Source organism: Bos grunniens, chromosome 4 (assembly GCF_055505025.1).
Source record: "Bos grunniens cultivar Pamir isolate PY7600 chromosome 4, Bosgru_T2T1.0, whole genome shotgun sequence".
In the NCBI taxonomy this organism is placed as follows: domain Eukaryota; kingdom Metazoa; phylum Chordata; class Mammalia; order Artiodactyla; family Bovidae; genus Bos; species Bos grunniens.
In genome coordinates, this window is record NC_141168.1 from 31,112,907 (window position 1) to 31,128,793 (window position 15,887).

Below are 15,887 nucleotides of genomic sequence, written 5' to 3' on the forward strand. Positions count from 1 at the left end.
ATTCAGTGACCCAAGAACTCTAGTTTGATTATTTTCAGACATATACAGGTTATTAAAAATGTTAAACCTAAAGGGAAAGTTTTGAAAGTTTATAGGGAATATTTAAATTATTTAAAAAGGAATAATAATTTCTTAATAGCTAGTTTGTTTGCTTTTTTTGTTTATGTATTAAAATGGACTTTTATAACAACATTTAGACATATGTTTTATAATTTTGGGATTATGATTCCCTCACCTGTATTTTTGGAATCTTACCACATTAACAACAAGACTATTTATTATGTATTTGTGTATTTTAACAGCACATCGGGCATATTTTATAGTATATTTAGCAAGCTTAAAAAAATACAATGCTGCCTCCAGAAGGAATTTCTGGAAATAGCAACTTGTCGTTTTTATAGCCTATGTATATATAAATTCTCTCTTGATCTTTAAAATATTATTTTGTTTAATTATGAAATGCAGTAGTAGAGACAAATGAACATCCATGTGTCTGTCACCCAAACTTAATATTTATAAATGTTTTGCACACTTATTTTAGGTATTTTTAACTTTAAGAAATGAAACTCTGTGTGTGGAACCTCCTTTGTACTTCTGCCTATCCTAATTTTTTGCTTCCCAATATCCTTTTTTATTTATCCTAACATTTAGGTATGTACAACCATTTTTAGTATGCTTTTATTTTATGAATTTTTTCTGAAAAATGCATATAGTTATTTATCATTCTATAAATTGCTTTTCTCCTTTGGCATTATATTTCTAAGATTTATCCATGATCATACATGTGTCTCCATTAATACCAGCCTGTCTTAATTTTTATACCTTTATTTTTAAATGAAACTTCATAGGTTAAGCCCTCACTCCCAGTTCAATCTTCAAAACTAACTTAACTGTTCACTTTCAGATCAATTTTTACAGTTGCAGGAAAGGCACTGGGGATTTTGACAGAAATTGCATTAATTTTAGAGAGTAATTAATTAGGAAATTATCATTATATTTTGAAACTTTTCACTTCTGGATATGGTATCTTTCACCTGGGTCTGGCCTTAAGTGCTTTGTAGATTACATACAAATACTGTTCTAATATATTGAGTATATTAAAAAGAATTATAGAATAATAAATGTTCAAAAAGAATGAGATAGAAGTGCATAAATAGAAATAAATTTTATATTTTCTTTTTACTTTACTTTGGAGACCATGAGGAAAATCAATTTGTTATCCTTTTTTTCTTTTTCCTTTTGTGTTTTTCTTCTTGAGTTTATTTTCCCTGCTCCCCTGCTGTTCTGTCAGTGTTAGAAGTCAGGGAAGAAAAGAATAAATGCTTTACCTATTTATAAAACGTGTGATTATTTGGGAAAAGTATCCTTGAGAATGAAGAAGTAGCTCAAGGAGTATGGATTTCCCCCTCCTTTTCTTTCCCCCACTGTTTCTCTCCTATCAAATCCAGAGTGATGACAAGAAATACAATGAACTGAGACAATAATAAGCAGAGGTGGGAAATTGATTTATAATAAATGTGATTTAGGTTATACAGCTTCTTCCTTCAGTAGAAGTCAGTTTCTTTAATAATATTCTGTATGTGTCTCTTTTTAAGTCTTCTTAAGAGAATATCAAATACTGTATATTAAAGGTATTTTTAGGACTCAGTTCAGTCGCTCAGTCATGTCTGACTCTTTGTGATCTTGTGAACTGCAGCATGCCAGGCTTCCTTGTCCATAAGCAACTCCTGGAGCTGGATCAAACTCATTTCCATAGAATCGGTGATGCCATCAAACCGTCTCATCCTCTGTCATCCCCTTTTCCTCCTGCCTTCAATCTTTCCCAGCATGAGAGTCTTTTCAAATAAGTCAGTTCTTGGCATCAGATGGCCAAAGTACTGTAGCTTCAGCTAGAGCATCAGTCCTTCCAATGAATATTCAGGACTGATTTCCTTTAGGATGGACTGGTTTGATCTCGTAACAGTCCAAGGGACTCTCAAGAGACTTCTCCACATCACAGTTCAAAAGCATCCATTCTTCAGCATTCAGCTTTCTTACATGACTACTGGAAAAACCATAGTTTTGACTAGATGGACCTTTATTGGCAAACTAATGTCTCTGCTTTTTAATATGCTGTCTAGGTTGGTCATAGCTTTTCTTGCAAGGAACAAGCGTCTTTTAATTTCATGGCTGCAGTCACCATCTGCAGTGATTTTGGAACCCCAAATAATAAAGTCTGTCACTATTTCCATTGTTTCCTCATCTATTTGCCCATGAAGTAGTGGCACAGGGTGCCGTGATCTTAGTTTTCTGAATGTTGAGTTTTAAGTCAACTTTTTCACCATCCTCTTTCACTTTCATCAAGAGGCTCTTAAGTTCTTCGCTTTCTGCCATAAGGGTATCATCTGCATATCTGAGGTTATTGATATTTCTCCTGGTAATCTTCATTTCAGTTTATGCTTCATCCAGTCCAGCATTTCGCATGTAGTACTCTACATATAAGTTAAATAAGCAGGGTGACAAGATATAGCCTTGACAGATTCCTTTCCCTATTTGGAACCAGTCTGTTGTTCCATGTCCAGTTCTAACTGTTGCTTCTTGACCTGCATACAGATTTCTCAAGAGTCAGGTCAGGTGGTCTGGTATTCCCATCTATTTTAGAATTTTCCACAGTTTATTGTGATCCACACAGTCAAAGGCTTTGGCATAATCAATAAAGCAGAAGTAGATGTTTTTCTAGAACTCTCTTGCTTTTTCCATGATCCAGCGGTTGTTGTCAATTTGATCTCTGGTTCCTCTGCCTTTTCTAAATCCAGCTTGAACATCTGGAAGTTCACAGTTTATGTACTGTTGAAGCATGGCTTGGAGAATTTTTAGCATTACTTTGCTAGCATGTGAGATGAGTGCAGTTGTGCAGTAGTTTGAGCATTCTTTGGCATTGCCTTCCTTTGGGATTAGAATGAAAACTACCATTTTCAGTCTTGTGGCCACTGCTGAGTTTTCCAAATTTGCTGGCATATTGAGTGCAGCACTTTCATAGCATCATCTTTCAGGATTTGAAATAGTTCAACTGGAATTCCATCACTTCCATTAGCTTTGTTTGTAGTCATGCTTCCTAAGGCCCACTTGACTTCACATTCCAGGTTGTCTGGCTCTAGTCCAGTGATCACACCATCATGGTTATCTGTGTCATGAAGATCCTTTTTGTACAGTTCTTCTGTGTATTCTTGCCACCTCTTCTTAATATCTTCTGCTTCTGTTAGGTCCATACCATTTCTGTCCTTTATTGAGTCCATCTTTGCATGAAATGTTCCCTTGGTATCTCTAGTTTTCTTGAAGAGATCTCTAGTCTTTCCCATTCTATTATTTCCCTCTATTTCTTTGCATTGATCACTGAGGAGGGCATTCTTATCTCTCCTTGCTATTCTTTGTAACTCTGCATTCAGATGGGTGTATCTTTCCTTTTCTCCTTTGCCGTTAGCTTCTCTTCTTTTCTCAGCTATTTGTAAAGCTTCCTCAGACAACCATTTTGCCTTTTTGCATTTCTTTTTATTGGGGATGGTCTTGATCACTGCCTCTTATACAGTGTCACGAACCTCCATCCATAGTTCTTCAAGCAGTCTATCAGATCTAATCCTGGGAATCTGTTTCTCACTGCCACTGTATAATCATAAGGGATTTGATTTAGGTTATACCTGAATGGTCTAGTGGTTTTCCCTACTTTGTTCAATTTAAGTCTGAATTTGCCAATAAGAAGTTCATAATCTGAGCCACAGTCAGCTCCCGGTCTTGTTTTTGCTGACTGTATAGAGGTTCTCCATCTTTGGCTGCAAAGGATGTATCTTGATTTTGGTGTTGACCATCTGGTGATATCAGTGTGTAGAGTCTTCTCTTGTGTTGTTGGAAGAGGGTGTTTGCTAAGACCAGTGTGTTCTCTTGGCAAAATTCTGTTAGCCTTTGTCCTGCTTCGTTTTGTACTCCAAGGCCAAATTTCCCTGTTATTCCAGTTATCTCTTGACTTCCTACTTATGCATTTCAGTCCCCTATAATGAAAAGGACATCTTTTTGGGGTGTTAGTTCTAGAAGGTCTTGTAGGTCTTAATAGAACCATTCAACTTCAGCTTCTTCAGCATTACTAGTTGGGGCATAGACTTGGATTACTGTGATATTGAATGGTTTGCCTTAAAAACAAACAGAGGTCATTCTGTTGTTTTTGAGATTGCATCAAAGTATTACATTTCAGAGTCTTTTGTTGACTCTAATGGCTATTCCATTTCTTCTAAGGCATTCTTGCCCACAGTAGTAGATATAATGGTCATCTGAGTTAAATTTTTAAGACTAAGTTTGGCACAACATCTAAAATTTACAATAGGACATTTAGTTCAAAAATATATTTGGTTTAATTCTACATTTGAACTCACAGAGTCTGTTTCACATTATGGTGTCCTGACAGAAATTGTTTTTACAAATGTTTTCTTTCCATCAAACTTGTGGAATGTGTGCTGCATTCAGAGTTGTTCAGTTGTATCAGACTCTTTGAGACCCCATGAACTGTAGCCCACCAGGCTTCTCTTTCCATGGGATTTCTCAGGCAAGAATACTGGAGTGGGTTCCCATTTCCTACTCCAGGAGATCTTCCCAACCCAGGGATTGAACCCCTGGCTCTTGCATCTCTTGAACTGGCAGGTGAATTCTTGTGGAATAGAGGAAGTTTATTATTTTGATATAATAACACATTTAAAACTATTCTAGTAGTCTCATAATGAGAGTGTTTTAGTGGTCATATTTAATTAAATGTTACCTGAAATTGGGCTTCCCAGTGGGCTTAATGGTAAAGAATCCACCTGGCAATGCAGGAGACATGAATTTGATCCCTGGTTAAGAAGATTCTCTGGAGTAGGAAATGGCAGCCCGCTCCATAATTCTTGCCTGAGAAATCCCATGGACAGATTAGCATGGTGGACTGCAGCCCGTGGAGTAGCAAAGAGTCAAACACAACTGAGTGGGCCAGCTATCAGTGATGTATCTTAAATTAGCTAAAGCAGGTTATTTTCAACAACCTAATCTAATAGGGGGCTTGAATTTGATTTAGGTAATAGGTTTCTCAGCTACTATATTTTACTAAAGCTAAGACTCAATCGTATTTCATGTCTTAATATCCCCAAAATGAAAATGTGCCTTTAGATTTGAAAAAAATGCATAATACGTATCTATACATGCATATGTATGTATACATACACACATTTTGGTTTCTATATGGTGTCCTTGGGGCTGATATTGAGTATACATCAGTGTAGCATACCAGTTCCCTTTCTGATGGGTCAACACCCCTGGTTATTGGTCTGTACCCCATATTAGTTGTTAAATATTGAATCAGAGATTTTTTTTTTTCATTTTCTCCATTTTCTAAATAACAAACCATCTGCTTTTAGGTTGGAAGCTTCCTTAGAATTTATAGCCTCCATACCAAACTTCAGTCAGTCAGTTCAGAGAACCTGGCAACGTCTTTAGCCCTAGAGTTTCATCTTCATGGAGGCACAAGTTATGGTCGGGGAATCAGAGTCTTGCCTGAAAATAACTCCGATGTGGATCAGCTGAAAAAGTAAGCCTATTATATACCTATCCAGAAATTGTAAATAAGGTATTAATTAAGCTGATTTCTAAGAAAATGTAGTTCTGAGGTGAGGAGAGGGAATCTAATGCTGCTATTGCTAAGTCGCTTCAGTCGTGTCCGACTCTGTGCGACCCCAGAGATAGCAGCCCACCAGGCTCCCCCGTCCCTGGGATTCTCCAGGCAAGAACACTGGAGTGGGTTGCCATTTCCTTCTCCAATGCGTGAAAGTGAAAAGTGAAAGTGAAGTCGCTCAGTCGTGTCCAACTCCTAGTGACCGCATGGACTGCAGCCCACCAGGCTCCTCCATCCATGGGATTTTCCAGGCAAGAGTACTGAAGTGGGGTGCTGTTGCCTTCTCTGGGGAATCTAATGAGTCCCTTGTAATTGATTCTTAGAGCCTTTTGTGCCATTATCCATTTTTTAAAAATAGCTGAACCAAATGAAACAAATCAAGTGATCGTGAGTTCAAATAGCTAAACAGTAGCAGAGCTGAGTTTATAGTCCTTAGTTTTCTAACATTTACTTATATTCTTTCCTACCTTTACTCTTTGCACTTTATGTTCTACCATTTTTCACCTTCTCTAAGTATGGAAACAAACAGTGGAAACTGGAGCTTAGCTAAAGTTTGGAAAACTTGATATATATATACCTAGAATGCCAAATGTACTTGGTCCTCCATGGAAAAAATACTGCCTTTCTAAAGTATGTATACCTAAGAAAATAGGTAGCAGAATTATTTCATGGTGTCATATTTTTAAAACTTTCAGGTGTGCCCAGAAAGTGAGTAGTACCTTAAATCCTGCTACACTTGTACTTCCCTTTTCCATGAAGTATTCCTGTTAGTCATTGTGTGTAGAAACTCTTTGACCTATACTCTGGGGAAATAAAAAGTCTTCTGCATATTTTCAAAGAGATATACAAAATATCCTGTTCAGTAAATTGAAATGACATAACTATTTTCTGTTTTAACATATTTAAATCAAGATGACTTTAACATCAATGAAATTAGCTATTTTAATAACCTTATATCAGTTTTCCTACTTTATTTCTTAGATTGCAGAATATAGCCATATAGTATTTCATTGCTTGAGTCTAGAGTGAGATTGTTCTTAGAATGACATGTATTATATACCCAGCTTATTTGTAATATTTCATGATCCCACTATTTCACTTTTATCTTTCTAGACTTGGGTTTTTTAAATTTTAGAGTCTCTTGGAACCTCCTGATAATCTGATGAAAGCTATAGACCTACTGAAGAATGCGTACACACACAAAAACGCACACAGAATTTTCATGTAATTTCACTAAGCTCTTGGTTTCTATGGGTAAACTGACCATTATTTGACTGTGCTTTATGCAATTAAAAGTTGTATTCTTTCAATTATAGGATTTTAGAATCTGCACATTTGCCCCCCAACCAGAGTTTTGGTGGTGTATGTCAATCAGAGCAAGAGGACAGCTTTTCAAACATTTCAAGTAAGGACAGTTTTTTAATAAATTACCTAACTATAGTTGACTTATAATATTGTGTTAGTTTCAGGTGTACAGCTTTAGATTATTTTCCATTATAGGTTATTAACAAGATATTGAATATAGTTCCATGTGCTATACAGTAAATTCTGGTTATTTACCAGTTTTTATATATAGTGGTGTATATCCGTTAATTCCATACCCCTAATAACTAAGGGTGATTTTTGATGCTGCCAGTTTAGTTTCTGTTAAGTAAAATTACTACATCAACATAAATTCTCTTTTTTAATATCTCCCTATCTCCTTTTTTTTTGTTAAATTGATATTCATTATAAAGAAACATGCTAAACCTTTTTGTATCCTAATACAAAAAAACAGTACTCCTCCCCTAATTATGTAGTTACATTTTCAAATTGGAATGGTAAGGATTACTTGATTTGGGTTATATTAGTATTTATGTACATACATTTATGTGTGTGTATATATACCTACTGGGCTTCGCAGGTGACTCAGTGGTATAGAATCCACCTGCCAATACAGGAAATGCAGGAGACATGGGTTTAATTCTCGGGTCAGAAAGATCCCCTGGAGAAGGAAATGGCAACCCACTCCAGTATTCTTGCCTGAAAATATCCCATGGACAAAGGAGCCTAGTGGGATTGGAATGAAAACTGACCTTTTCCAGTCCTGTGGCCACTGCTCAGTTTTCCAGATATGCTGGCATATTGAGTGTAGCATTTTAACAGCATCATCTTTTAGGATTTGAAATAGCTCAGCTGGAATTCCATCACATCCGCTAGGTTTTTATGTAGTGGTGCTTCCTAAACAAATTCTAAAAGAGATGGGAATTCGAGACCCCCTGATCTGCCTCCTGAGAAATCTGTATGCATGTCAGGAAGCAACAGTTAGAAGTGGACATAGAACAACAGAATGGTTCCAAATTGAGAAAGGAGTACGTCAAGGCTGTAAATTGTCACCCTGCTTATTTAACTTATATGCAGAGTACATCATGCTAAATGCCAGGCTGACTGAAGCACAAGCTGAAACCAAGATTACTGGGAGAAATATCAATAACCTCAGATATGCAGATGACACCACTCTTATGGCAGAAAGTGAAGAAAATCTTAAGAGCCTCTTGATGAAAGTGAAAGAGGAAAGTGAAAAAGCTGTCTTAAAACTCAACATTCAGTAAATGAAGATCATGGTATCCAGTCCCATCACTTCATGTCAAATAGATGAGGAAACTGGAGAAACAATGACAGACTTTATTTTCTTGGGCTCCAAAATCACTGCAGATGGTGACTGCAGTCATGAAATTAAAAGATTCTTGCTCCTTGGAAGAAAAGCGATGACCAACCTCAGTGCAGTGCAGTTCAGTCACTCTGTCGTGTCCAACTCTTTGTGACCCCATGGATTTCAGCACGCCAGGCTTCCCTGTCCATCGCCAACTCCCAGAGTTTGCTTAAACTCATGTCCATAGAGTCGGTGATGCCATCCAACCATCTCATCCTCTGTCGTCCCCTTCTCCTCCTGCCTTCAATCTTTCCCAGCATCAGGCTCTTTTCAAATGAGTCAGTTCTTCGCATCAGGTGACCAAAGTATTGGAGTTTCAGCTTCAGCATCAGTCCCATCAATGAATATTCAGGACTCATTTCCTTTAGGATGGACTGGTTTGATCTCCTTGCAGTCCAAGGGACTCTCAAGAGTCTTCTCCAACACCACAGTTCAAAAGCATCAGTTCTTCTGTGCTCAGCTTTCTTTATAGTCCAACTCTCACATCCATACGTAACTACTGGAAAAACCATAGCTTTGACTAGATGAACATTTGTTAGCAAAGTAATGTCTCTGCTTTTTAATATGCTGTCTATGTTGGTCATAACTTTCCTTCCAAGGAGCAAGCGTCTTTTAATTTCATGGCTGCAGTCACCATCTGCAGTGATTTTGGAGCCCAAGAAAATAAAGTCTGTCACTGTTTCCACTGTTTCTCCATCTATTTGCCATGAAGTGATGGGACCAGATGCCATGGAGAGAAGACCAACCTAGACAGCATATTAAAAAGCAGAGAGATGATTTTGCCAACAGTGGTTCGTCTGGTCAAGGCTATGGTTTCACCAGTAGTCATGTATAGATGTGAGAGTTGGACCATAAAGAACTCTGAGCACTAAAGAATTGATGCTTTTGAACTGTGGTGTTAGAGAAATTCCTGAGAGTCCCTTGGACAACAAGAGATGAAACCAATAAATCCTAAAGGAAATCAGTCCCGAATACTCATTGGAGGATTGATGCTGAAGCTGAAGCTCCAATACTTTGGCCACCTGATGCAAAGAACTGACTCACTGAAAAAGACCCTGATGCTGAGAAAGATTGAAGGCAGAAGAAGGGGATGACAGAGGATGAGGTGGTTGGATGGCATCACTGACTTAATGAACATGAGTTTGAGCAAGCTCCAGGAGTTGATGATGGACAGGGAAGCCTAGTGTGCTGCAGTCCATGGGGTCACAAATAGTTTGACATGACTGAGCTACTGAACTGAGCTGAGGAGCCTGGCGGGCTATAGCCCATGATGTGGCAAAGAGTCCCACACAACTTTAGCTAATAAACAACAATAACAACAAAAATATATATACTTATTAAAAATCTGTATTCATTTCCCAGTCAACAATTTGCTTGTTATTTTCTAGCTGCTTTACTTCCAATAGCCCAAGTATTTTTTCATCATACATATCTTAAGAGTTCCCAGTTATATTGAGCTATTTAAGTACCTAATTATAAAATATTAGCAGATAATTGATGGTATATTTATATTATTATCTACCTGAATAGATGGCTATTCGAATATAAATTTTAAAAATTTACTCAATCTGTAATAATTTTTCCTTTACCATTTTGTCTCGGTATTTGCTTGTACATTTTGAGCTTTAAAGTCTATGTCATGTTTCTATCCCCTATGTTTTTTTTTTCCTACAACCTAACTTCTTCCCTGTGATTTAATGAATATTTATGCTCTATCTATATCAGTAATAATAAGCATTAAAATTAACATCTGTGACTTGAGAGGCACTAAATAAATGCTAACAGTCATTATTTAATCCTAACCGCACTCCTGTGAGGTTGCTATTATTCTTCCCTTTTGCAGAAAGGAAACTGAGGCTTTGAGTAATGGGGATCATATAATTTGCCCAACCTCTCTTACTATTAACTGATGGCAAAGTCAGTGCCATTCAAATGCTGGTGATTTGGTTATTTTGTCCATGTTTATTTCTTCATTTTATGTGCTTTAAAATTCTTAATATTTCCTAGCACCTTGATGACAGCATTTTAGCCTAATCTGTGACAACTTGAACCACCCATTATGAGGCCAATTTACTTCAGGTGCCAGTCATTTAGAGCCAGTATGATTTATAATTATACTTTTTGAAATCTCTTTTCTCCTAAAATGTTTTTCCAGTTATTTTCAAGTAACAGAAGTAGTATATACAACAGTATCAAGCTACGTAGCTTTTCCATGCCTTTATGCCCACTTGCTGAGGTAAAGGTAACAGTTGACTATGATTTCTTCAAACCATTCATGTTTATAAAAATATATATATAATTCTATATGAACATATATATCTTTTCCTCTGTTTAAAATTTTCACAAAAGTGAGACCTTAGTATAGTGGTTGCTTTCTTTAATGATAGATCATAGACCTCTTTCTGGGCTAATTCATATAACTCAAACTCATTCTTTTATTTTTTATTTTTTTTTTAAACTTTACATAATTGTATTAGTTTTGCCAAATATCAAAATGAACCCATCACAGGTATACATAGCTGCATTATGTTTTACGTCCATCTAATATAATGAATGCAGCCATTTTCTGTTTGATAGACAGGTGGTTTTCAGTTTCTTACTCTTACAAATAATGCTTTAATAAACATCCTTGAACAGTTGTACATTCAAGCTTATTTTTTCTCTAAAATAAACTCGTAAAGGTGGGGTTGAAGAATCAAAGAGTAAACACGTGTTATTTTCGTAGATGACACCAGATTATATGCCAAAATGTCATAGGATTCAAATGCAAATAGCATATCCCTTTCTTATACTGTCAGTGGTATTGCTTTAACAATATGTGTACTTTTTTCAGTTTGGCAGGTTTTAGGTATATTTAGTTTCCCTGAGTACTTGGAAACTTAAAAAATCTTATATTTATTGAACCTTTTTACTTCTTTGAATTGTCTGCTCTTACTCTTTACCTGATTTTCTGTTGGGCTTTTTTTCTTTTTTCTTGTCAGTTTGTGGGAGACTGTTTTAATACAGTTTTGCACATCTTTTCTCTTATTTTCTTATTATCTGTTTACTAATCAGGCTTTTGCATTGTTTCACTTCATGCAGAATGGCAGATATTAAGTAATCAGATTCTTTGAAATTATAGTTTGCCAGTTTAAGGTGTCCATGCAGGTTCTCTTACCATGGGTCTTTGTGCCATTTATTAGTGATGTTAAAGGACAAGTAATCCATATGTTTGTATATGATGTTTCATATAATAAATTATAAAAATGTAACATACTATTATATGTAATAGAATGTGGTAAGCTCATGTAAGTGCAAAATGTGAATACTTTTTTTTTAAGTCTTGAATTCTTCATTTTAGAAAGCATTACTAAAATGTATTGCTGTGATCACTATTTTTGCTCTTTGGTTTAAGTAAAATTATATTTTATGGCATTCATCAAGTCATCCTATTAAATTTAGTTAATTTATTATTTTATCTACCTATCCCTTATTTCCATCACAGTGTACTTTTTCAACATTAAAAAAACTTTCAAACATATAGAAAAGTTGAAACAGTTGTTCAGTCAACATTCATATTCCCACCATCAGTTTCTCCGTTAACCTTTTACTCTTTTTGCTGTGTCTTTTATCTTTTTTAATCCATCAATTCATTTTAGTTTTTGATGCATTTCAAAGTAATTTGCAGACGTAAGTACACCTTCTAAATACTTCAGTGAATGAATATCATTATCTACAGTTCAGTATTTGTTTAGGATTCTAAACAAATTTAAAATGTTTAGATTTTAAATTCCTTGCCATTTTCACTTAATTGATGGAATCCACTTGTCTCTATAATAAAGCCTATGCAATTTTGATTAAGATTGCATTGAATCTACAAATCAATTGGGAAGAATATCAGTTATTAACAATATTGAACTTTCCATTCCATGAACAAATGACATGAATCTATAAACAAATTTCTCCATTGACTTAGCTTTTCTTCAGTTTCTCTCAGTAATGTTTTATAGTTTTCATTGCCACATTGAGCTTTTAATGGATTTTAAAATATAATTCTCTCCTTTTTCCTAATAGGCTCTGGATCAGTATCATTATATGAAGTTGAAAGATGTCAACAACTATCAGCTACAAGTAAGACCATTTTCATCTTTGAAATTGAGACACAATAGTAAGCATAATGAAGTCTGTCTTTATATTTATCAGGGAACTCATCATTGGGCTTCCCTTGTGGCTCAGATGGTAAAGAATCCGCCTGCAATGTGGGAGACCTGGGTTCAATCCCTGGGTTGGGAAGATCCCTGGAGAAGGGAACGGCTACCCACTCCAGTATTCTGGCCTGGAGAATTCCATGGACTGTATGGTCCATGGGGTCTCAAAGAGTCAGACACGACTGAGCGATTTTCACTTAGCACTATCTAATATTGAGAGCGTATATCCATGAGAACAAAAACATACCCATATTTATCTTTTAATCCTCTACCTCATCCTAACTGGCATAAAATGGAACCCAGAAAGATATATGTTTTTAAATTGAGTGTATATATTTATATCATTTATCTATAAATTTTATAGATAAATTTAGACATATAAATAAAGACATATTTATAAAAATAAGCCCCACTGCATAGCAGAGAGTATAAAATATCTTATATAGTATTAGTTTTAATCAATCCACACTATGTATTTAGTGGTATACCCAAAAAGGAGCTCCTTAAAATATTCCCCCAAATTTTAATGTTAGCAATGATAATCAATTCATCAGATACCCATCTTCTGTTACTTCAGCTAAGGTGAAATAGAACAATTAAGAAAATATTTATATGCACAATATATTAAAATTCTGTAATATACTATTATAAAAACATAAGTTTTTCATAACTGGAGAAAGGATGTATAACTATGAAATGGCAGAGGGCTAGAAGAAAGAAGCTTATGGTATTGTATTAGATTTGGAGGTGTTAATATGCACTCATGGTGTTAGAGACAGATAAAGAAATAGATATATGTGTGTGTTTGTATATATGTATTCACTCATGTATATATTCATACACATGCAGGCTCATATGTGTAAGTATAGGTGTAAACATGTGCATATGTGCCCCAGCTCTGTTGATAAAAGGAAACGGAAACAATGACATCCAGTAGCAATGAGCACACCTAGTGTTCAGACTCTCGGAGAAGGCGATGGCACCCCACTCCAGTACTCTTGCCTGGAGAATCCCATGGACATAGGAGCCTGGTAGGCTGCAGTCCATGGGGTCGCGAAGAGTCACACACAACTGAGCGACTTTACTTTCACTTTTCATTTTCACGCATTGGAGAAGGAAATGGCAATCCACTCCACTGTTCTTGCCTGGAAAATCCCAGGGACGGCAGAGCCTGGTAGGCTGCCATCTATGGGTTTGCACAGAGTCGGACACGACTGAAGTGACTTAGCAGCAGCAGCTGCAGCAGCAGTGTTCAGATCTTAGTTTATAAATAATATCCCCAACCAGGGCTTCTTGGAGAAATAACATATTCCAGAATTGGGAAGGAGAATTGTAAGATGATTCTGGAACATCTTATTGTGCCATAAAGTAGAGAAGTCCCCAGGTTAATGGTGACAGGGTGTCAAATCTGGTACAATTTAAGTGTCAAAATTAAAATTACTAGTGATGAGATAGTACTGCTTGAGTAAAGTAGGAATCTATTAGTCCATATGGAGAGTAAAGAAAGAAGAAAACAAATAAATGAGGTTGAATAGAAAATTGTTATTTCAAATAGAATGGAAGCTGATAAACATAAAAGAAATAATCAAGTTAGGGAAAAAGTCACCATTTTTAATCATGATAATTTATTAAGTTGCCAATCATTGGTGGATCCTAAGCTAGCAGGATTCTAAACATTTGATGAAATTGGGATATTTATATTTTATCAAATGCTTTCTTATTAATTATGGAGGGGGAAATAATAAGGTTATAGTGGAGAAACCTACTGAACACCACCTTAATGAGCTGAGCAAAGTTCACATCCCCAGGAATGAAAACACTGACACCACGTGCCTCTTCGTGTGCTCTTCATGTGCTCTGAGGGCCACAGGATCACTTACATGGTAGTATTCCTACCAGCAATGCATAATTGGTGTCTGATCATGATAAAAACCAGACCCACCCAAATAAGCAGCCTCAAATTCTCAGTATATCAACGTCTTGAAAGACGAAGAAAATCTTAGGAACTATTCTACACCGAAGGACTCCAAAGAGACGGAAGAAATAAATGCAATGCATTGTTCAGGATTAGATCCTGGACCTGAAAATAAAATGCTGAATAGGAACACATGTATACCTGTGGCGGATTCATTTTGATATTTGGCAAAACTAATACAATTATGTAAAGTTTTAAAATAAAATAAAATTAAATTAAAAAAAAGGAGCATTATGGGGCTAGTTGGAGAAATTTGAACGTCTGTTGATTCAGTGATAATCATTGGTAAGTGTTTTGATGTTGAAAATTGCATTATATTAATGAAATTTCTTGTTCTTGTAAAATACACACGGAAGTAGTTAGGGGTTAAGGGGTATAATGTTTGGAAATAACTATCAAATGATTCATATATATATAAATATGTGAATATATGTATATGTGAATCATGTATCTGTAAGATTTATATATATACATATATATATAAACAGAGACATAGAAAATGACAGAGATGATGTGGCAAAATGTTACCAAGGTTGACAGTTAATACAACTTAGATTTTATTGTATATTTTTTTCATGGAGATTCTTATCATGAATATATTGATATCCTTATAGATTTATCTAACTTAATCCAAAAATTCTTCATAGTACTTACAGATCATCAATATTTGGAGAAAACCCCACTGTGTGCTATTTTGAAACAAAACGCTCCTCAACAATATCGTATCCGAGCAAAACTGAGATCATATAAGCCCAGAAGACTCTTTCAGTCTGTCAAACTTTATTGTCCAAAATGTCATTTACTGTAAGTATTTTCTGTAATAAAACCGAAGTTTTCATTTCATAAATTTGTGTATATATATTTTCTTATGTATAAGTTTAAGTCCTGGAAGTGAATCAGTTATGGTTTAAATCTATTGTATTTTGAAAGAATGGTAATCTTTTTAAGAAAAAACACTAATTCCTTAAAGATAAATCCTTTTGATATTTCTTCATAATAGTAAAAAAAAGTAGGTGCTATTTTTAGATCGGAAATTCAATTTAGTAGCTCTCATACATGCAAACAAGTAACAGACTATGAAAATATTTAAGCAGACTTTCTCATTTGTAACAAAAAAATCTTGAAAGTAAACCATTATTAACTAAAATTCTTAAATAGATAAGATTTCTGGTTAGTTGAAATTCCTAATTGTTACCTTGTTGGAAATATTCCTGTCCTGCTTAATAACTATAATACAGTAAACATAATTTAAATTTTTGTTAATAATTGAGGATTTCTCAGTTTCTGAAAATCTTTATTCTAAGCATCAATTTTTATATAAATGAGTAAGTATATAGAACATTAGAATATATATGTACTTATTATGGC

General features: G+C 35.3%; 1 protein-coding gene across 30 annotated transcripts in view; it reads left to right on the forward strand.

Annotated features, from left to right (window-relative positions):
• POT1 (protection of telomeres 1) overlaps window positions 1–15,887 on the forward strand; it is a 99,516-nt gene that overhangs the window by 65,042 nt on the left and 18,587 nt on the right. For all 30 annotated transcript variants that reach the window (XM_086398364.1, XM_086398367.1, XM_086398366.1 and 27 more), the window contains 4 exons: window positions 5,412–5,581; window positions 6,982–7,070; window positions 12,411–12,467; window positions 15,167–15,323. In XM_086398364.1, coding sequence (XP_086254490.1) covers window positions 5,412–5,581; window positions 6,982–7,070; window positions 12,411–12,467; window positions 15,167–15,323 — 473 coding nt within the window. The remainder of the gene's footprint in view (window positions 1–5,411; window positions 5,582–6,981; window positions 7,071–12,410; window positions 12,468–15,166; window positions 15,324–15,887) is intronic.